The 23,922-nt window shown below is 36.2% G+C and overlaps 1 protein-coding gene across 1 annotated transcript; it reads left to right on the forward strand.

The window, feature by feature from the left end:
• Nucleotides 1-180: 180 nt before the first annotated feature.
• Nucleotides 181-17,908, forward strand: DTHD1 (death domain containing 1). The gene is made up of 10 exons (XM_059817914.1): nucleotides 181-455; nucleotides 4,165-4,956; nucleotides 5,467-5,797; nucleotides 6,467-6,646; nucleotides 7,482-7,726; nucleotides 9,706-9,870; nucleotides 10,445-10,734; nucleotides 12,037-12,281; nucleotides 16,963-17,020; nucleotides 17,619-17,908. Exons 1-10 carry the CDS (start codon nucleotides 181-183, stop codon nucleotides 17,906-17,908), a joined length of 2,871 nt encoding a protein of 956 aa, XP_059673897.1.
• Nucleotides 17,909-23,922: the final 6,014 nt, after the last annotated feature.

Here is a 23,922-nt window from a genome sequence, read left to right on the forward strand (position 1 = left end):
AACTCAGAGTTTCTGAGCTAGAGTTTGATTTGTCAGCGTGTGTGGAATACTGCAGTTTTTTAAACGCCGTTTAGGCTACAAATATTAAACAGTGTAGTAGTCTGAAGCAAGGACAACACCTCGTGGAAGTGTTTGAGCAGAAAAAAAATTGTAGTAGTATATTCTGAACATCAAATGGAAATGGCTGAAGGTAAGATTACAGCTGCAGGCAAATCAGGCCAACTCCTGGAACAAATCTGGCACCTAAACTTTCTAGCGAGAGATGTGCTTCTGAAAAGTGATCTGGATAATGAAGGTATAGCGGAGTATGTGCTTAGACTGATGTCTTTAACAAAAGAGCTGAGCAGATCTCTCAGCCACCAGCTGGAGAACATTACGGAAAGTATTCAAGACACCTGCCACTTGCTGAGCGCTCTCTATGACAAACACAAGGAATTGACTGCAAGTCCAGGCAAGTATGGAGGGACTTAGCTGTAAAGAGAATGGACTAGGTATATTAGATGCTAAGTTCTGCCGTGTGATGATGCTGGGGGACCTTACTTTTCATTTGTTAGTATTTCAGTATTTGGTCATTCATTAGACCAAATAAATTCATATTTCAACAGTTGTATCACAGTGTTTTCGACTCTATTACATGAGATTCAATATGAGACTTGTAATTCTCATTATGTGAGAAAAATAAATATATATAAAAATAAAATTAACTAAACAGAATTGTTTCAAAGTTTTATGTATAGTATACTTTTCTGGGTTTATCTTGGCCAGACACCAGATGCCCACCCAGCACCTTACTCCCCCTCCTCAACAGGACAGGGGGAGAAAATAAGATGGAAAAGCTCATGGGTCAATATTAAGACAGGGAAATCACTTACCATCATGGGCAAAACAGATTCCACTCAGGGAAAAAATTAATTAATTTAATTCATTGCCAACTGAAATAGATTTGGATAGTGAGGAACAAAGGTAAGAAATTAAAACAACACCTTTCCCCCACACCTCCTTTTATCCAGGCTCACCTTCACTCCTTCATTCCCACCTCCTCTACCTCCTGCTCCTCCTCGTCTGGAGGAGTGCAGGGGGACGGGGAATGGGGGTGGCAGTCAATCTGTAACAGTTCCTCTCTGCCACTCCTTGCTCCTCATATTCTTTCCCTGCTCCAGTGTGGGTCCTTCCCATAGGCCACAGTTCCTGTCAGGAAAACCTGGGCTCTCCATGGACTGCAGTTCCTTCAGGGAATATCTACCTGCTCCAGCATGGGGCCCTCCACGGGTTGCAGCGTGGATATCTGCTCCAGCCTGGTCTCCAGTGGGCTGCAAGGGAATCTCCACTCCACGCCTGGAGCACCTCCCCTTCCTTCTGCTCCGGCCTTGCTGTTCGCGGGGCTGTTTCTCACATTTCTTTTGTTCACTCCTCACTGTTCTTTGGTGTTCTTGCCCTTCTTAAATATGTTTTCACAGAGGCAGCACCGGCTTTGTTGACAGGCTCGGCTCAGTCCTGCAGTCGGCCCATTGTGGAACCGGCTGTGTCCGGAACGGGGCAGCCCCAGCCCCTCCTCACAGAGGCCGCCCCTGCAGCCCCCGCTGCCAGCACCTCGCCGAGTAAACCCTACATATAGTCTACAGTCCTCCACAAGTAACAACATAGTTAAAAAGATGACAATAAAAATAAGAAAGACTTCTGCCATCTTAGTGCACAGGTATCCACATGGAATTTAATTTCTTGCATTTATAATAACAATGTGGATATAATAACAGCGTTATTTATTGTGAGGACCAAATCCAGATTTTAATCCTGAACAAATGCAGGCTTGTTTTGTGACGAATGAAACAAACTCCCTTTCCTCAGAAACAACATCTTAACAAACATTCATCGCAGTAGGAAAGAACATTTCTGCATTTAATAACGGTCTAACCGCGTGATGTATAACAGAGAAAGAGAGAGACTCCAGGCAGAAATCTTCAGCTATGCCTGCATTTAGGAGTCTTTGTTCTAAAGGTTTCTAAAGTGTCCACAATAATAAAAGAACATTTTTGTAAAAAAAGGACCTGCTTCCAGGGTCCAAGATCAAGCCAACTTTGCCCTGTTGGCCTCATGGCCTATGTGGTTGTTTTGGTTTTTTTAGATTTCTAAGAATTCCATATCATTCTCCTTCCAAAAAAATTCCCATAAAATAGTTAGCAAAAAGGTTTGAAGACAGTTGCATATAAACCGTCACTGTATTCTAAAGCCGTGTTATCAAACATCAAAAAAGCACAGAAAGCAAAGTGTTAGAAAATCAAAGGTGGCGGGGTGGGTAACACAAAAGAAGGCGTATTTCGAGGTTAACCTTGTAACAGAATGCAAAAAGTGTCTTTTCATGTCCCACAGTTGGGTAGTGTAAAGTTCCAAGGCCATGTCTTTGCTTGGCTTTAAGCACTGCAGTATTAGAAAAGTCCCATTCACTGCATAGGAAAATGCCATTGTTTTGAATGACCCTGTTATCTTCAAATTTGATTTCAGGGAACTTTAAAGAGCTGTACGATTCCTTTTGGGTTTTTTATTTTGTTTAGAGAATGCAAAATTCAGGGCAGAAACAGGTTAATTTTGGCAGTTTTGCCTAAGCTTGAACTTTGCCTTACAGTGCGACTGGGAAGTGGTCTTTTACAACATCTTATGCAAACAAAGCTATGTTATTTCCAATCCTTTTGTTTTATTTCTCAGCCCTGTTAAACTATTTAGAATTTCTTCTTCACTATTGTAAAAGTGCCCCTGGAAAAACAGCAGTACCTTAGAACAAACTTATTTTTTTCTTTGAACTACCAGTGGAAAAAAAGATACTAAAAACATGTTTGCCTTTTTTTTTCCCCCAAACATAGTCAAAATTCAATAACAAGTCATTTGGGAATTGAGAAAGTATTGCAAAGGAATAATTTTTAGACTGAGTTCAACAAGAAAAAAGCTTTATTCTGAACTGTACTTTTGTAGGTTTGAATTAATCAGATGCAAATAGAGATGAAAGACCTATCTAGATCATATAACATCACAGATTAATGTGTGATGACATTCTGACTCAATAAAATTGTTTTCCAAGTTGAAAACCTTGAGATATTGATTTACCTCATGTGACATTTTTGAAAAAAGTGATTATAAGCCAGTGGCTTCCTGTAAGACTTGTATCAGCCCTTTCTATTGTCCTTCCCTTGTGTGTCTCTGCCCATTGTAAGTGGAGAGCACACCATACTGTATTTCATTCTGTACAGTTTTCTTATTTGCATTGAATTTGACTGGATTTAACCTGCAAAACAAAGCTTTCCAGGATCTCATGCAGCAAACAGAAATAAGCAAGAAATTTTCTGACAGGTTTGCAATATACCTAACTAATGACGACACAGTTCCAGTTCTAGGGATTGACAGCATAAGGTGAGGGGAAAGCTGAAAGTAATACATCTGAAAACCTTGAAGAGAATATCTGGAAGGATTCTAAGAAAAGGTGTAAGATAAGAAAAATAAGGGGTCATAAAATAAATAGGCTAAAAATAAAATCTTACATGAATGGCACATAGTGATTGTGTGCTTTTTGTGCATCCTTCTTCACCAAGTGTTTTTAGTTATATGCAAGAGCAACCTCCACCATCCTGTATCCTGTAACTGGATGCTACAAATTGCTGAACTTCAGCATTGTATATGTCCTGGTGTTTTTGTTATCCTCTATTCTCCATAGCAAAGATTCAAAGCTGCTAAGCATCTTTAATATTGAGCCCGTGTATAACAGCTTTGTTTGAGACCTATGCGTTAGAATCTTGCAGGATTTAATTTTAGGGAATATATATAATTAATGTTTAGTTTTAAAGCTCTTCCCAAATTGATTTGACTATTATTTACCAATTCCATGCTGTAGATTGATAGTCATTAAGAATTTAGCTAGTGTCTGATCATTAGAAAGGTGTTCATTAGAGTTGCCACCGTAGTACTTTGACAAATACACAGTGGTACTTGGACAAGTACATGTATGTATTTGTCTGTATTCAATTCTTCAGAGATCCACTCAAACTGAATACTAATAAATGCAAAAATATTAAATGGAAGCCAGGAAATACTTAGTGCTTCATGTATTGAATGGCATTATGGAATTAGCTGGTATTCATTGGGTATAAGAGTTTTCATATTTTTGGCTGGCTTTCGTAGCAAAATTCAGTTGGGTTACATATTTTTTTCCTCAGAGTACAATGGAATTATAGATTGCCTACAGAAAGTGAAGGATTATTTGATAAATACAGTCTCACACCTTCAAGAGGCAGAAAATAAATTTTATGCTGCTAGCTGCAGGCAAGATGATGATTCTCAGATCCAGACTGCTCAAAACGCTTCTAGAGAAACAGATGAGTGTTGTTCTGAAGGACAATTAACAGAGTCTCTGCAAGCATCTTCTAGTCCCAGTCAGCAATCCCAAAGAACTCCTTCCCTGAACAAGACAGAAAGCCAGAATGTTAACCAATTTCAGCCAAGTGAAACTACAACTGTGGAAAAAGATGTTGCATCATTAGCTGAAAACGTATCTGCTCAAGAACAGGGCATTAGCAGAGAACCTCCAATGAAGAAGGAAGATGGTGAACACAGACTACTAATGAACTCTGTTACTGAAAAGTCTCCAGAACTGGCTTTTCAAGATGCTCTTACAAGCAGTGAGGAAGACATTCAGTCTGGGACTTCGAAAGACATTTATGGCAGAACTGTCATAAATCTTTTTGAACAGGGAAAAAGGGCAGTAGTCAAAGAGTCTTCAAAAGGGGTAGAAAGTGAAGAATATAGGCTGACAGAGCAAATGGAAGACAGTAAAATGGAAACATATAATGAGATTTGTAGGAATGACCTAATTACCTTCACATCTTCAGCACAAACATGTGATCTTACTGCTGTGAATCGTTCTATGAATGATTCAGAAGAAGCACAAAAATCTAGGCACTGGATGAACAAAGAGTAAGTCGTATTCTTCTTTTTAAGAACAGATATACATAAATATTGCTTATTAGCACACATATAAACATCTGTGGGCCCAGAAATTCAATATGCATGTATTGAACAGCTGCTGGTCATGCACATAATAGCAGTTTACAACTTAAGCATGCACAATGAAGATCTTCCATTTGGTCTAAAGTAAACTGTAACTTTCTATTTGATTGCATAGATTTTTTTTTTATGCCAGAGAGGGACTGAGTCACAGCCAGTAAAGTCACTACTTCCCAAATTGTTGGAAATCAGCAGGAAAGGACCCCAATTAGTCTGTTTTATGCTAATTTGTAAGCTGTTCTGAAAAAAGCTAAACAAAATTTTCATTATTTTCCCATCTATTCATAAACATATATTTTTAGGAGTGATCTGCTTATGCTACAATGTAGCATATCATCATAGTAAAGTATTTAATTAAAAATACAAGACACTACCTCACCCAAAATACAAATAATAATATTTTATGTTCTTTTTTTCCAGATTTCTAGTGGAAGAGAGTGGTAAGAATGAACGTGAAGTAGCTTGTTTTATTAAAGGCCCTGCAACTGCTCTGGAGAATCTGAAGTGTAAGATAATCAATGACACTAGTTCCTTGGTGGTAGACGATTCTGAGGAGCTGGTCAGCAATGTCATCAGTATTGAATGCTCTGATTATGAGAAAGCAATTCCTTTCCCTATCAACATTGCAATCCCATTTACTTCATGCTTCAGAGGAAATTATTGGGAGATTGTGGTGAAGGTGACTGATGTGAACTTTCAATCAAACTACTTAACTCCTATCTCTTTGGAGGGATACCAAGGAAACCATAAGGTTGGTAACCTCTCATCTAAGCATTGTAAAAACATCATTCCAGGTTTTCAGTTAAAACTCTGTGGAGTTATACAAGTAAAGTTGTCATTATTAAGCTGTATTGTCCACTACGTGGGGTCAAATTGAACTTTTCTTCCTACTTTCTCAAGAACTAATTCTATTTGAAACCCAGTATTTAACAAGGTCCCTTTTTTCATTTGTAATGTTAAGGCAATACTAATACTAACAATTGAGCAATAGTTCGTGATTTTTGTAAATAAGTGTAATACTGCATTATTTGATAAAAGTAAAAACTTAAGGGGAATTATTTTGCATTCAGATCACAGAGAAGTAAAACAATTCTGTGTGTATGAGTTGTCCAAACTCCCTCTCAAAGAAACACAGGATGGTTCTTTTTTTTAACTGTAGGAGAATTGCATTGGGCCAGATTCATCACCCAGTTTAGAAGTTTATTTCATTTCACCCCAATCATTCATTGGAATATTAATGACATCACATGATGACTAGAGATCACCAGATAACTGGACATCCAGGTGGCAATAATATTCAATGTATTTTTATTTCACACTTTGCTCTATAAACAACGTTGCCTTCTCAAAATGCTAATCCACTGCAGAATACAGCTTCCTTTCCTCTGATGTACTCTAACCCCACATTATCTTTATGCAGGAAACCTTTGTGGAAGTGCAAATTTATCAGCTGGGTGTTTTTTCAGTGTTGTCATGCTTAAGGAAACAAACATTTACTGTTCCAAATATAGGACTCTCACAAAAGCTGAGCGTGGATTCTAGAATCTCTTTCTATTACCCTCCAGAAACATTCAGTTCTCCAGCACCCATGCAGTTAAAGGTGAGCTTGAAATACACAATACTTGTTCCATAAGTCTGTTATCTGATCAGTTCTGAAGCAAGGGTGCCAATAATGTTAAAGGGCAACCTGTTCCGTTATTAGAAAAAGTGAAATGTAGTTGCAGCTCCACATCCTGTATACACAGCAAATGGTTTCCTGTCAAATTTGTTAAAGCCACATAATAATGTCAGTAATCAACATGATATCTCTAGCTAAATAGAAGAACAACCTACCTTTGTTTGATATACTTGAGAAAATACAGTTGTTTTCAACGACACAAGCATCAACTCCAAACTTCAACTGCTTGGCCCAGTGTTTAAGTTAATCAAACAGTTTTTCTCACCGGACCTTGATCATTTGTACCAGGCAGTGCAACAGAAGGTTTTGTCACCTCTTAGTCTTAGGCTGAGAATAATCTCAAAATTTGCTTCAGTTATAATGTGTTTCTCCCTTCCCCTCTAAAAACGTTGATTCTGAGGTACAGAGAAGCTAAAATTAACAGTGAAAAAAATAGAAATTTGAAAAATCTTAGAAAATTACCAAACTCTCAGGGAACTCCGGAGTTTCAAAACTTGAATTCAAAGCAGGAACAAAACAATCAAAATATTTTAGTTAGTAAAGCTTCCAGTTTTTGATGACTTTCAAGCACTTGGTTGTGTATTGTATAAAGTGCTGATACATTGATAGAGTTGTTCCTGGGTTATAGAGAGGAGCCTAATGCTTCTGTGATAGTCTAATCCAATTCCAAAAGATAAATCAATTTGTAAAAAACCAGGCATGCAAGAGAAGATTTATTCATTTGCAAATTAATTGTATAATTGCTTTCCATATTTAGGTTCAGCCAGTTGAAACATCATTGGTTTCCACATTGAAAGCAAGACACGATATGTATCACTCAGTGGTATCTACTAGTGCACTGGTTTATGTCCAGCATCCTTCAGCCCAATCATTTAACAGCTCAGTCACTATTACTCTACCCTGTCCTCCAAACCCAGAAAAAAAAAGGCAAGGAGATGAAACAGAACATGCAAGAGCCATTAGTGCTACGGTAAAGAGGGTTGCTACAGCATACCATCCTCGGTAAGAACAACTTCACTACAAATTCAGCATCTTCAAAACATCAAAATGAATTAATTTTAACAGTTTCTGATTAATAATTTTTTTGTATTAAAAATGTGTTAGTCCCTTTATACAGTCTGCTATACTTAGAAACATTGTTAGAAACGCTAAAGGAAATCCCCACAATTCTCATGCTACAGCTTCACCAGGAAAATTCATATAGCATTTGATGTATAATTTTTAAATAGGCTGACCACTGTATTTCCAGCAAGAGTCAGGATGAAAAATACATGGGGTTTTTTCAGCAAGAAATATTCAGCCATTTTGCCAAAGCCAAACATTGAACATAGAGAACAACCACGTCTCAAAGCTGCTGTGATCATTATTTTACCAGTTGGTGGTTTGGCTACCCTGGCCTTTGAATTTTCTGGTTTCTACTTTCACTTATTCCAATGGCTTCCTGAGTCAAAATTTATGACACAACGGCTTGGAATAGGTCAGTTTTGTGGTAACTGCCGCACTATATAAAGGCCCAGATTTTTCCAAAGCACTCACTACAAAATTTCTAAAACTTAGACTTGGAATGTCTTAAAAAAGCATTAAAACATGGGGACGCCTAAAAACATCTCTAAATTTCAATTGTTAACTGACAGTTCAATAAAATTTATCCATCATGCACACAATGATATGGATAAAACTTTTTGGTGGAAAAAAAGGCCAAAGCTGACCTAATCTATTTTGACAGTCAGCTAAATAAATGGTGTTTTTACCATTTCATGTAGAAAAAAAAATCAATCTGAACTTACCATTTGATTGTTGTCCTTCCAGTTCTGCTACCATGGGCAACTCCAGGTTCAGAAAGGCTTACTGGGATTTCTTCGTAGGGACTAGCTTGGGACAAGAGTCAGCTTTGATGTACTTCTACTTTAGGTCATAAAGGAGTTAGCTTATTCCTACTGTGATAAACATTATCTTTTTCAAAATTCTTCCACATGCCAAGACAATGATTGTCTTGAAAGTAAGCAAGGTGCAGGTGAAGAAGGCAGACAATGTTCTAGCTTTCCATTTCTGAAAAACTTCTCAGATCATGTTTTAAAGAGCTCTACACTCACACTGGTCTCTTAGACTAGGCATCCATCTTTATCACAAACTTCAGCTTCGGGAAGGGTCCCCATGCCAGTTTATAGGAGATTCAAATTTCGTTTCCTGTACCAGAAACATTTAATTGTGTTGCAGTACCCTCGTGGCATCTGTCTGTTCTTAATAACAGTCTAAATGGCACTTCAGATTCTCAGTCAAAGCACATCCATGAAAAGACCATGGCTCAATTGCTTACTTCTATACAAATTCCTTAGAAAATTATGCCAACGTTTTCCTGTATTTGCACATAGGCTGAGGCTGTACGCTTAAGAAATGCTTAGGCCGTCCTGTCTGGAGTATTTTCTTCTTTGGACTGTACATAGGGTGTGCATTTGAGGTGAACGGGTTACTCACATCCAGTTTTAAAAAGTTGATCAGGAGAGGTGTGTGTGAGAGAAAAGTTACGAGCTTCTATAAAAAAACCCTCATTTAATTCATTAGAATAAATTAGCCAGAGCATGTCATGTCACAGTTGCTTGATTCTGAGCGTGATATCAAAGTAATCACCTGATTTGAAGAGAAGCTACTTTTATTTTCTCTGTTGAAAGAGATAATGGATAGCAGTCATGTCTTATTTTCTAAATTCCTTTGTGGTTATTGAGTAATATTTGCTTCTGGAAGAAAAGGTGGTGGGTTTTGTTGTTTTGGGTTTTTTTCCAGATATGTACTTCTAGAGAATCTAAATCTTTATGAATGACTCAAAACCAATCCGTAATAATTACTGTGCAAGATATTAAACAATAGATCAAACTATATTCATTTGTAGAGAAAGCAGAAAGCAGAGCTGCAAGTACAGGCTTAGTCTTTCTGCACGATCTATTTTTCATTATATTTTTTCCTATAATTCCTTGGCTTTCCAGGTCTGTGAATGCTTCTGTGAGAAAAAATGGGGAAAATCTCAGTGATACTTTGAAATTATTAGGTCACAGAAACAAAGAAGAGGGGTGGAAGGTGTTTGATGATGTTATTATCCAGAATGCACAGAATGGGCTTGTATCATTTGAACTAAATGAGCATTTAGAAAGGTAATGTATGAATACGTTAATAAAATTTTATTTGCTAAAATATTTACTTCCAAGTATACGGATCAGTGGAAATTAGTAGAGTTAAGAAATCTTCCACTATTAATTATTAACTTGCCAGCATCTCTTTCTTCCCCTTTGCAGTCTAAGATCATTTAGATTTGTTAATCATAATTACAGAAAATATAAATTTGTTTAAATATTTTTTCATCTATAGACTGTACAAAATGTAATATATATAAACCTGAAACAAGAAATGCAGCTATTAATCTTAATTTGAAACTGTGATTTAGCTCTCTAACTACAAAACCGTAATATTTTTTGGAATTTCTTATTAAGAAATATTCTTTTACTTTCATCTAAAATTCATATGTATCTGAATTCATAGATACAGAGTCAATATACTCTACGCTACAGAAGCAGGCAAATTTCCACCCTTTCATGTGTTGGAAACAAGAATAAAAAGGAGGCAGCAAAGGTTCCATTGGAGACTGAGCCCTGTATTATTTTACATAATAAATTGTTAGCAGTTGATAAAATTGTTCAACATATTTTCTTGCCTGTTTTTTTAACACAGATTTGTGGTCATTCGCTTTTCGTTCCTCTTGGAAAACACGTATCTTCTCCTCTTTGCTCAGGCTCTGGAAGAAGCTGTTTGTAGCACAATGGCTAATGTGATACTGTATCGGAAAAGAGAAAACCCATATAAAATAGTAGTTTTGCTGTCTGCATCCAAAGAATTGACCTGTCAACTTCAAAATCTCCATGAGGAGGGCTACTTTGGTCCCCCAGAACCTACGCAGCAGTTCCCATTAAGAGAAGGAGAGCAGATTCATTTTAGATTTAGAGGCAATATATTTGCTTCAGGTAAGATAATTAATTCATGCATCTGGATGAACATTATCAATCACCTCAGCTGTTCAGAAAAACTGTATGTGAGCATTAGTAGATTGTGGTTAGTCACAGCACATTTAGTTATTTCAGTGTTTTACTTCTTGTAAATGATAGGTGCATGGAACTACATGGGAAACTGCTCCATCTGAAAAATAAAATGTACTAGTTGGACAAGATCCTGAGCAACCTACTCTAGATGACCCTGCTTTGAGTAGGGGAGTTGGACAAGAGGATCTTCAGAGATCTTTTCCAACCTCTGCCATTCTGTGAAACCTGGTCACTTGGAAACAGCTGGCATTTTATCTTTTATTTCAAAAGGGCAGGTTTCCATCAATGGCTTTTTAATATAAAGGACATTTGATAGGAATTAAACAGATTCCAAATAAAAATAATCTGTCTGCTATTTTATCTATGTAAATTCACTTAAAGTGAGCAAGACTGAACACTGAAATCCAGGGCAAAATGTCGCTTTTTGTGACTTGCACTATGAATTGAGGTGATGAGAGAGAGTTGTTATGTCATTTCCATTAGCAGCCTCTAAAATTCCACACAGTGGCTGCCACCATTCAGAGATTTGCTTAAAGGGAAAAAAGATAAGAAGCCTCAGAAAAGTTTTCACCTGAAATTACGTATAGTCTCTTCTGTCAGTTTTGGAAAGAACATATAAATATAGATTTGGCCCTCTGAACATTTTGTACATCAACTCTCCCATTGAAAACTCCATTTACCCTAAAGAAAGAATTACTCTTCAAAAAGAGAAGTCTCCAGCCCCCAAGGAGTGCCTGCTCATATATGCAAAGGATAGTGTTATGGATGTGTCAATGAAAATGGAATTACAAATCCTAAAAATGCACCTACCTGTCTGCCTCCATTCATTTTGTTGTTACAGATAGACAGATATCCATCCTGAATAACCAGAAAGCATATACTTCTAATTCCATTCACAACACCATTTTATTTTTATTTCTCTCTGTTATGTACTTTATGCCCTTTCATGTTCCTTACTTTTCAACTTGCAGCACAGCCTTCACTACTTATCCCTTATGCCAACAATTGAGGGGCTAAGACAGCTAACTATGAAGACATTTCAACTACTGATGCAGGCTGGCAGGAATGTTTGAACATCAGATGTTCAATATAAAGTAATAACAATGATAAAGAACAACCAATTCTTATGTGATTAGCTCTATATGACTCATCCTAATGAATTATTTTAGATGCCACACATCTAAATACAGTGTAAAAAAATTTTTTTGTTGTTTGTATGGACTGCAGAGGATGGAAAAGATTTTGGAAAAGTCTACAGGCTGATTTTTCATTCACAAAGAAAACCCAGGCTGGAGCTCCAAATTAAAGAAGTGGATGAATTCGGTAACCACAGTTCACCTCATTACAAAGGAACAGCAGTGTTTTATAAAATTAACAGGGAGATGATAACCAAGGAATGGGAACAACCCTTGCCATATCGTGAATATCAACACCAGTCTCCACTATGTAAATTAGCACTAACGTTACCAAAGGTGGGTTTCTCATTTGATAATATTAGAGATCTTTCCCTTTTTCCCTTATTACATATTTATTAGGCAAAAGGATCTTGGTATGATTTTTGCTTTACAGATACACACAGGAGTCACTGATGGAGCAGTTCTGATCCATCAGCAATGTACAAACAAGCTCAGAATTTCTTTTAGCAGGTTGGATGGACAGTGGTATGTAATATTCATACTGAATGGTATGTAATATCCATACTGAACAAACTTACAGAAATTTTAAGAACAAAAAATATTCTCTTTTGGCTTGTTTGCTGGCTGAAACATAGGAAAAAAAGAGTAGGAAAAAGCTTTGGTTTTCTCAGTGCAAGATGATTACTAGTGAAGTCCCACATGGATCCATGCTAACATATTCATCAGAAACTTTTGAATAATTAAGTGAAAAGTCTGATGACAGTACAAAATATTCAGAGTACTAAAATTGTCTGTGAAGAATCACAGAATATAATGATACTGAGCGACTAGAAAATAAACTAGGTAATTTAGATGCCAATAAGTATTTTGTTGGGGTGGAAGTACATATCTGATTTTATACTGGTAGACTCTAAATTACATATTACAACTCAAAAAAGAAATCTTTGATCATTTTGCTCTCTGAAAAGTTCCAGAGCATTCAGCAGCAAATAAAAAGGTAAGAAAGAGGAATGTTCCAAATTATCAGAGAACAAAAGTGAAAACAAGATTATGCCATATATCTATGAGGCATCCACATCATGACTGCACTCTGCAGTCCTGGTCATAGAGCTCAGAAGGAGGATTTGGAAGAAGAGGACAGAAAGGTGATCAGAAACATGGAGTGATTCCGGGTAGAGAGACAGTACATTGACAATACAACACTTCAGGCAGTTTTGGTAGAAGTTGAAATATTGTGTACACTTATGAATATTATGGAGGAACTGAAAAAGGAATGATTATATCTCCTTTCACAGGATATAAGAACAATGATAATGGTAAGTTGCAGGTGTAACCAATAATATAAAAGAACATACTTTTTACATACAAAAATAATCAAAAGGTGAACTCATTTTCACAGGATATTTGCAGCAGTTAAAAATGTGTTTGATCTAGAAAAAGAATTGACTGGAAGAGAGACAGAACCATATATTAAACATAATGATCCAGATGCAATTAAATGCCAGAGCAATGAAAAGGAAATTCTAATTGCTTACCATATCTTATTATGTGTTCTAAAATTATTAACAGTGATGAAAGCACTGACAGTAAAAATTATCATAAGAACTTTATCCTGTTTTTACCATCCATAATCTGATCAAGAAATTTTAATCAGATATATCTTCACGTTTAGGTGGGAATTCTAATGAATAAAAGAAATAGAAGGAAAGAGTTAAAATTGGATGAAAAAATGCAGTTGTGGAGGAATTTAATGCACTAATTATACAAATAACTACACCAACCATCTGTCAAATGCAACTGCTATTTATCACTTCATTAAAGTACAAGTTTTGTGTGAATGTTCATATAATATGAACCGAGACTGGCACTGTCTATAATTAGTCATATGCTGATGCTATTAATATATATTGCCAAAACACCTAGAACTATCTGACCACATCCGTGTGCGTAAACATACATTCAAGCAATGATCCTTCAATTTTGCTAGTTTCTATCACATGTATACTATTACAGTACGGCAATTAAGACACCACAAATCTCACAAGCGTATTAAAATATAATGCTCAGTGTTCATATCCGGCCTATTGATAATGCTGTCTTGTTTACAGTATTGCTGACACTAACACAGCTGCTTACAGAATTTCAGTTGTCACAGGCTCTCGTGTCTTAATTGTGAATTAGTTGACTCTAACTTGTAGCATTGTTGATGGACTTCTCACTTGCACCCAGGATGCTGGGAGACCCTTTCATGGTTTGGGAACAAAATCCCTGAAATAGCAGTAAATGCAGGGTAAGAACAGCAAAGACTATTTACATTTTACTACTTTGTTGAGTTAATAAATATCTTAAGTTTAGTTTAAACATGTAACGTATAAGTTTTAATACCCATGAGATCACAAATACTCAGTGTTGCCAGTAACAATAGAAATTTTCTCAACAAAATGAAATTAAGTTTTGACTTTTTCTTTTTTTTTGCCAGATTATAAAGTTAGTACCATCCACAATGCCTGATTTTTATTGTGACAAAGACACGTGGAATCTTTTTAAGGCAACCTTTTTGACCACATTTTCACTGATTTCTGTAAAATTCCCACCTAAATTTTCCCTGAATTGTGGAGAGAAGACAGTAACTATATAGATTATAAGCCATTTTTATATGTATGTGCCCCCATTATCCACTGTCTTACAAATGTATTTCTGACAGTGGTCAAAGCAGTGGTTGTTTACTTTGTATGCAACCATTCACATCAGTTTTATTTTAAACATGCTACATTTGTACAGAAGTGAGCTGATCTTCACTAATTATTCCTGTTACGGAGCTTTCATTTCCTCAGCATTAGAAACCACTGGTTGGTCAAACCTCTTATATTCAACACAAGTAAAATACAGTGGATTAGGTTCTGATGTCAAGTATGCGTGTGCATATCAGTAATATTTCTACTGATTTCAAAGCAGTTGTATTTATGTGAAACTAGGCTAAAGAGTTTAAGAGGTTAATTTCTCCTTTTCTGCCTGTCCTGTTTGATATGCTGGTAGAGTCTGGTCATGTCTGAGAAGTCCATTTGACAGAGCACTTCAGTATTGCTGGCTGAAATGAGAGTGCTTTGCAAAAAGACATTGTTGTAATACATACAAGCATTATCAAATTACTATTCTGCTGAAGTTTTATGTCTAATGACTGTCTAACAGCAAAATATCGTGTGATCCTCTGCTTGCAAAAGGCAGTTGCTCAGCTTATTGAAGGGCCTTCCAGGCTAGAAAACTGCTTTGACCGCTAAGAATATTTTACTTACACTGTCAACCAGAACAGTGGGGCCACATGCCAGTGCAGCTGAACTGTGGGTAAATTTAGCACTTCACCACAGATTTAATCTTTAAAGGCATATTTAATGTTTTGGAGCTAATGCATTGTATATTATTACACTGTTTCTAGACAATACTAATTTTCAATTCTTATCATTTTTGCTGCTATTTTAACAGTAAGTAGCATAAAGTGGTTCAGATTAAAGTCAATGCACGGGTAATTGAGTTCATCTACAATAACTTTGAAAATCTCATGCAGACCTTTGAGGTGCCAAATACTCATTAATGAATGAAAATAAGTTTAAATACAAACGCATAATTAAACAAAGCGAAAGAAAGCTCAGTCTTGGAAGGAAAACAATGCCCCCTTCTGGAAGAGCTTTATATTCCCTTTATTTTGAGGGCTTTTTTTCGCCATGTTATGCTATCTTCACACTAGGGCACGTCCAGGGACAGAATTGCTGTAGAAGCACGCAAGACGAGGCAGATCCAGATCTCAAGATCAGTACAGCACAGGATGGTTTTGCACTGCCAAGCAGTGCGTCCTGTGTGCATCCTGTGCACACTGAAACCCCCTACCAAGAAGACTGAGTAAAGGCCTGATGAAAAGTTGTTTAATTCACAGATGAATAGGTGACAGTTATGATTGTATTGACCTTTTGGATGTGTAGCTCAGTACATATGAAACACTCCAAATATTGAGCAGTATATAAAGTCTGTACTGTAAAAGTATTTAAGGTAAGCTCAGCAAAGCTCAGTATGCCCAGCAAGAAAACAGAGTAATATATCCAGTTGGAGTTTCATGCTCTTAATTCACAAATGCAAAAAAGAAGCTCAGTGAATAAACCTGGAGCAAGTCTCACCGGGAAAGCTGTGCATAAACAGCCAGGTAATACAACTGAATGTGTGTGACAAAAGTAACGTAGGCACTAAAAGAGGACAATTACAGCTTTTAACAAAGAGCTGAACTCCACTTGATACAAATTAATCTATTCTTGTGCTTAGTGCTTATGTAAGTAATTTCTTGTTCTATATGGAGCAGGAAACAACAGTAAAGCCCACAAGACTTTCCTCTTTCTCAGTCATAGGGAAAAAGGACAAAGTTTTTTTTTCTTTCTCTCCCGTGTTCAGAGGAAGACAGAGGAAGAACTCTGTGCTTTCTAATGGAATTTGTCTTTTGAATTCTGATGATTATTAGTGATTTATAATTAAAAGTTGAACCATGTAAAATGAATAACTATAGATACAAACATAGTATGATTTCTAGACTTAACAATAGCTACTGCATACCTAGAAATTGTTATTTTCCTTGAAACAGTATAGTATGCACACAGTTGTAATAAGAACACAGAGACAGCAAGGCAAAGTTAATGCAATATTCAAAATTAGAATCCATTTCATGTACGAAAGTTCCATACATATTTTCTACACACCCAGTTTCTATACAACAGTCATGACATAATGCTACTGATCAAATATTTATAAAATTGCATAAATTGTAAGATGCAATAAACATTCATTTGGTGTAAACAGACTTAGTTTCATTATTTTAATAGGTGTATACTGATTTTTACCTGCTGATGGTGTTAACTGGTTATTAATAATGACACAAATCCTCTTAAATGCTGATTTACTGAAGTCTACCCCCATATCCTACACCTCATCCCTTACTCATTTAGTCATTTCTCTTTCCTCAACCCATTTTCTTTGATAGCATGAAAAGTTGATCAACCGTCCACAAAGCACAAAAATAATTTCTTCTGATTCATCAGGTAAGAACACATACATAATATATTCATATCAATATAAATAATAGTTATATTTGCTATTTGCTTTTTTAAATGCCAAGATTTGTTTCAGCTATAACTGACATTTTAAAATGCCATATTCATGAACCAAAGAAGTAGTTAACATGTTAAAAGATATTCAAAGAAAAAAAAAGTTATCTGTTTACTAGGAAATGCAAAAGCTCTTGTAAGATAATGTTGTGGTGGGGTGCTTGAGCAACATATACCTTTCTGTATAAGGATATTCAGTTTGTACTGGAAAGCTCCAGTATAAGTTATGTATCAGTCTTAGGAAATGCCCAAACTCTTTTATTTTATTGCTAGCTTTCCCCATGCGGTTCCAAAAGTTAGAGATCGTTGTTGAATCTGCTCTTGACTAAATTCACTTCATGTCTCAGTGCAGTTACCAAAAATAACATCAGAAATAAGAAGTGATGATGTTTTCGTTAAAGTAAAAACCAAATCATATTTAGTTGGGGAGTTCACCCACTGAGCCTCCACCGTTAGAAAGCTTTTTTAAAAGAAAGAAAGATTTACATAGCAGAAGAATAATGATCTTAATTTACTAATTTTTGCCCTTCAGAGGCCCTATGGGACAACTTGCTATATTGGCTTGCAGAAGAGCTTGCAGAAGATAATACATCATTGCTCGCATTACGTTTACCTGTTCAGCGGAGCGTAATTCAGCTTATTAGGCTGAAGTGCCCTGATAATTTAACACACCAGATCTATGAGCTGCTTTGCTGCTGGAAGAAGACCCTTCCAAGGCTGGCTGATAAACAGCAGCTCCTGTCTCGCTATTTGCGGAAGAGTGGCAGAAGCGATCTTTCAGAAGAACTTCGTTTTAAGTGGCAAAATAAAGTGTTCACTTGACAGAATCACTGGAAACTAACAGCCCCATTTCTCTTCTTTCTTTTTGAAAGGTGTGAATATTTCCGTGGTATCTTTGGGTGAGCAAGTGACAGGGATACCAGTCAGGGATAAGACTGCTTATTTGTTACTTTGTGACCTCTTTACTAAAGCAAAGTGTAATAACAATGTCCTTGCTTGCTAAAAGTGAATATTTCTCCTGTGGAAAAGTGAGATATTGGAAATATAGGTATGAAGGATTATAGACTGGTCTGCATAGGTTTCTAAGGACTTTAATTGTTTGGACATACCATACTCAATTGACACAGAATCATATTTCTACATACTTTAAACACTAGAAATTATTCACTATACTTTATCAAAATCTTATGAATCATTCCATGATACATGGATTATTCTACATCCAGTAATAATAGCTACCATGTTCTTCAGAGGAAAGCATAATAGATCATTATAATGCACAGACAGAGGAAATATCTTCTTACTTTCAGGTTTGATAGTAATTAATCCTGACTTTTGTATTCTCAGTGATTGGTTTTTATCCTTGTGAACGTCATAGCAGATTTCAGTGTTACAACATGTGAATAGAGAATCTGTTTCCAGAATTTACCAGATTTGTTGCCTTACTTTCATCTATCATGGTAATTGGGTTTTTTTCAGGTTACCATCAAATTTGGAAAAAGTAGTATTTCTTCATATAAGTTTTAAAATGTAGTGCTTTGAAATTTCATACATTATACTGGGTTCTTGTATTGAAGGTACAGATAGTAAACCAGGTTTATTTGTGCCATTCCTTAGCCATGTATTTTAATCTCTAAAAATTAATTTCTTTCCAGAATGCTAAGTAAGACTAACCTAATTTTTAAAAGTCAGAGCAATAGCAGGGTTGGACTTTTATAACTGTGTTTCTACTGAAATAATATTCTAATCAACAGTCTTCTGTTAGTTGCTGCTACATCGCAATCCACCTCATACAGCACACCACAAATTTCTCTAAAAGCTGAACTTTGACATTTCTGTTAAAGGCTCAACGTAGCTGGCAAGTGCCAGTGAATCACACAGTTCTGGAAAAAGCTGACTGCTTGATAGTTACGCATACAAATACCAATTTGTGATTACACAGACTGTCACATCTGTGTGGCTTCCCTACTGCTCTAGCAATGCGCAATAGATGCAGCTATTTCAAGTCCACCTGTGCATAATTATTTTTTAGTTAGCATTATCCTTCTGGATTCAATGCACAAATTATTTTCCTCTTTCAACCCCCCCCCTCCTTTTTAATAATATAATATAAACTTTAAATATTAATCTAAATCTAAAAGTTCTTAATTTAAACTTGTTTAATATTTAGACTATTTAGAATCCCTGTATGTCTTGCTGACAAATCTTAATTGCGATACACATTGCCAGTCTGGATATTTTATTTTCAGAGGTTATATATTTGCAACATTTCAAAATCACTACTATAAATGAGAAAATTATATTGCAAAAGAAAAGACAAATAGGAATAGTATTAGTTAGTTTAAGTCAGCTATTCAGTAATGTCTCATCCTGCAGGATTATCAGTTTTTAATTGTAAGACAAAATATATGAGGAACTTAACCCCTTCACTGTGACATAACCATCCTTTCCTTTTTTATTTTTTTCTGTAAATAAAGATGTTTTTAAATGTAAACTGGCTTCTTAGTAGTGGAAAACTTTACCACACTTTTCTCAGTGCTCTAACACAATTTGTCATCAGATCTTTTGTCTTCAGTGCCTTCTCTTTAGGAATGAATATTCTGCTGCAGGCTCAGCAGATACTGTCAGAATGTACGTATATTATGATTATACGCCAGTGTATGATGGTACTACCAATAACACTGGAAATATTGCAACAAATTGGACTTCATTTTTCCATCTAAATTAGTATTTTAATACAACTACCAACATTCTGCCACAAGATGGCCTCTGTGTCAAAGAAAAACTAATGCCTGTATTTCACATGCTGAAAAATATCAAACACTGCTAAAAACTAAAAGCCATCTATAAAGACCTGAATACTCCATTATACAGTGTCATTAACATTAGTGCAAAGCAGCAAGAATTGTGGGCATTTCAGTAGCATCTATACAATGGGAACAACTGCATTCAGCCTCCTTTTCCTAGGAATTTGAGATTATTTTTTACATTAATTGAGTGGTAAAATTATATTAAATTTGCTCATGTTAAAAGCTCATTTTTATTAGTGGCAAACACTAATCAAGTGACTAAACAAACCATATATTTTATTAAAGAGTGGGAAAAGCCTAATAAGGTAGATAAAAAAAATTAACGATTTTTAATATAACATTGATGTTTTTCCCTAAGGAGGTAACCATTAGGCCCACTAGTTATTTTTCTCTTCTTGCAGTAACACTCACAGTCTAAAACTAGTTACTAGTCTTGCTGTGGCCCACCAAAGCTGAGCTGGCTGGTGATGTGCTTTTCCTCTGTTCCTCTCCCTCCTCATCTCTGCCACCAGTTCTGCCTCATGCTGGGGCTTTCCCCGTTAGCTATTCTTCGTAACCTTTGTAGCTTTTGTTCCCACTTTTATTTCAGCTCCTGGAAGAGCATGGATAGCACTGAGCATACACTTTCTCAGCTCACAAAAACATTTTAACAGAAAAGCATATTTAAAAGGCACATTTTAAGAAAAAATTATGTAAACAAGTCATGCAAAGCAAACATGCTTCTGCCTGCCCACTTTGTTTCCTTTGCTCTACCAGGTGTCCATAGAAGCACACTCCTTCTCTAGATCTCCCTGACCCCAGGGACTCCTGGCAGGAGGAGCAAATATGGGGAGGTTTCCTTCATGTTAGGTCTCAGACAACAGGTTTACATAGAGATATGTTTTTTTATTCCAATTTTTTTGTCAGAGAAGAGATTCTTCCCCCTCTAAGGTTCCTAGTCTGTAAAGAAAACTTCCGAACAAAATAGGTTCAGACAAAAATGTGGCCTTCTATGCAACAGAACAATGACATCAGTAGCAATTAGACCCAAAATGTAGCTCTTTCTGGCTAAAGTAAATTAAAATCAAGGTGTAGCACAATCCAAAGAGACCTTGTTGAAAAGGGAGGAGCAATGGAACGCCAACTGAGATTTATCCTTATGGAAGGATGAATATCTGACTATTCTGTTTCTTTCCAAATAGCAAATGACAGTCACAGGCTGATATGACTGGACTATTGCTGTGGAAAATCCAATTTCTTATCTAGCATCAAAGCTGTCATTTGCTTTTCATTCAATCATATATTGTCTCCTAAATGAAAGGGTTCCCTCAGTGAGATTTAGACTCACTGAACTGATATCAAAATGTAGGAAAGGATGCGGTCTATATGGGACAAATCTGCTCTGTGCTATGTGTTTTTATAGGCTGTAAAAATATGCAGGACTGAAAGCAAAATCTGAGCTTTATTGCTTAGAACGGGTATGTTTTCTACCCCTAAATAAAAGGTGATGTTGCATATTTCTGCTAGCAGTAAAGGCAACTGAACAGAAAATGAGCTAAGATAGGAAGCCAGTGGCTCATAAAGAAACCACCTAGACAACTATAATTTGGCTGACTGAATACAGAAACTAATTATTTAAATACTGAACAGTTAAGCAGAAAAGAAAGGAAGGAACATGCATATTCCTTTTGCAGCACTGTTACAGTATGGGTTGCCAACTGTATCTGAGACTGATGAAGTGCGAAGGTATAAAGCAAACTTTGCATATTCAACATTAAAATACAAATTCTCTCTACTTAGTGAAACAGGGCTCAATAAACAGGATCAGTAAGCTGTTGAATACAACAGATGGGTTTAATTAAAATAATTAAGATGGAATTTAATCAATATCCCATCCAATCCCCTTGCGAAAATCAGTTATTTTATCCTTTCAATAGCCCTGACAGAAGTACTGTTTTCACAGAAATAACTATCTGTAGCAAAGTCACCTTCAAGCACGAGAGTCTCGACTTAAAAGCTGCTCCCAACAAAGTGGGAGGGAGCTCACATACAGAGCTGTTTGGCAAGGGAGCCTCAGTAGAGGCTCCTTCCAGCTCTTCTCAACAACTCATTTCAGTGAGCTGGTATTACGTGCAGTGAGCTAAACCCCTGAAAGGGCAGGGGCACTCAGGAACCTGGCATAAAATAGCCCAGTTGAAACCACTCCTTTATTTCCATATAATCTTTAATCTAAGACACAACAAAAAGTCCTTGAGCATCTCTGATGAATCTCAGAAAAGTTGCCAACCAAAGAAACGCATTATCTGCACTTCCTCTGGTTCCAAGCAGTAGAGGAGCTTGAATGTATGTCTGAATACTGAATACCAGGTATCAGCCTGTTCCAAGACTCCTTCAAAGTCTCCTTTTTCATGAAGATGCTAGAATATTTTCTCTAAAGACTCTGCCTACCCATTAATTATGCAATCATTATTAATACATCAGTAGAAACAAGGTCTTTGCATGATGCTCTGAAAATATACATATGAGGTCTCCTAATAATTCTAGATAGTGTAGGCATTTGGAAAAGCTCAAGCACACCTATTTCAGCTGATCTGAAATTGTGTTGAATCATGTCGTATACAATGAATGTTATGGAGCTGAAAGAATTTAATGGCAAGTTTCCTTGTGAATAGACATACTTTTTCTTCAGAAAAGAAGAATCATTAATACGATTACTAGATAAACTCTAAAACAGAAAGTGCAACTTTAAGGTTTATTCCTCATATCGTATTTCACATTCTCCCAGGGAACACTCAACAGTCTTTCTCAGTCATCACAACAACATAATCTACAGAAAAAAAAAAATCCCAAACACTGTCCCTCCCAAATACCCAACTCGATTTTTGCAACAGCATGCATCATTACAAGATTCTGAGAAACTGAAAAACATTGCCTTAGTACTTCTATTACTTTATTAATGTATTGTTTTAATAAAAATTCATTTATAATCTGAAAATCTGAAGAGATCCCATTGTTAATACAGACTGATATGAAAACAACTTTCTCATATACTGTTAGAGGTTAACAAAAGGCTTGTTATGAATTAGTAATCACTGTAATATTGTACTAAATCACAGTAAAGCTTGCAAGAACAGAAAAGCAGAGTCCATGTTTCATCCTTTCTCCCTGAACAATGAAAACATCATAAATAGAAGAAAAATTGTTCTGTAACACAATATGCAAGTCAAAGACTCTGGCCTTATCTATAGCATAAGTGAAAGACAACTCTTTGTTCTTACTGTTGTAACCCTATTCTTAGTCTTTCAAAAAAATTAATATGCTTTTGAACTCCCCATTAGATATATAAATTCTTTATGTCACAGTGGGTATATCCCCTTGACAGAAGATTTTCCAAAGCCATATATGGTGTCTCACATGCCTAGATCTCACCGACCTTTTTTTGTCCATTGAGCACCTACCACATCATTGTCCCCATTAAGACTTTTTGTGCTGTAGCTTCCCAAATGAAAAAATGGTGGTTCTTCATCTTATTAAAATACTTTAAAATGCATACATAACATTTATCATTATTGCACTCTATTTAGGAGTCCAATTTTGATAGTATGACTTCCAGAAATGTGATCACTCATTTTAATTTTGGCCTTCGGTTAGATTATGGCCAGAGCAGACTAATTATATATCAAAGCTGAAAGAGCTTAATAGAACGGGAAGGATTCCAGCCGGGATCATTGTTATTACATGCCAGCTTTGTACTGCAAGTGCCAACTGAACCAGCAGATGTCGCAGAAGAGCTTCTAAAAAGAGACCATTGCTGGTCTTCTCAAACCTGAAATCAATATATAAAAAAGTCGCTTCAGTAAGATAATGAAAGGGAAATTCCTGAAAGATTGTGCATTATTCACTTGTCTCTTAAGGACTTACCCCCTTTTAGAGCCTTTTGAGGTGAACGGATGCAAATCGTTTAAGATGCGGATATTATGCAATCAGAGATAGGAGTGTTTTCTTCCTAAGTGTTAACAGTAATACTTTGTTAAGATCCATGTCCAT

This window comes from Gavia stellata, chromosome 5 (assembly GCF_030936135.1).
Source record: "Gavia stellata isolate bGavSte3 chromosome 5, bGavSte3.hap2, whole genome shotgun sequence".
Taxonomy (NCBI): Eukaryota; Metazoa; Chordata; class Aves; order Gaviiformes; family Gaviidae; genus Gavia; species Gavia stellata.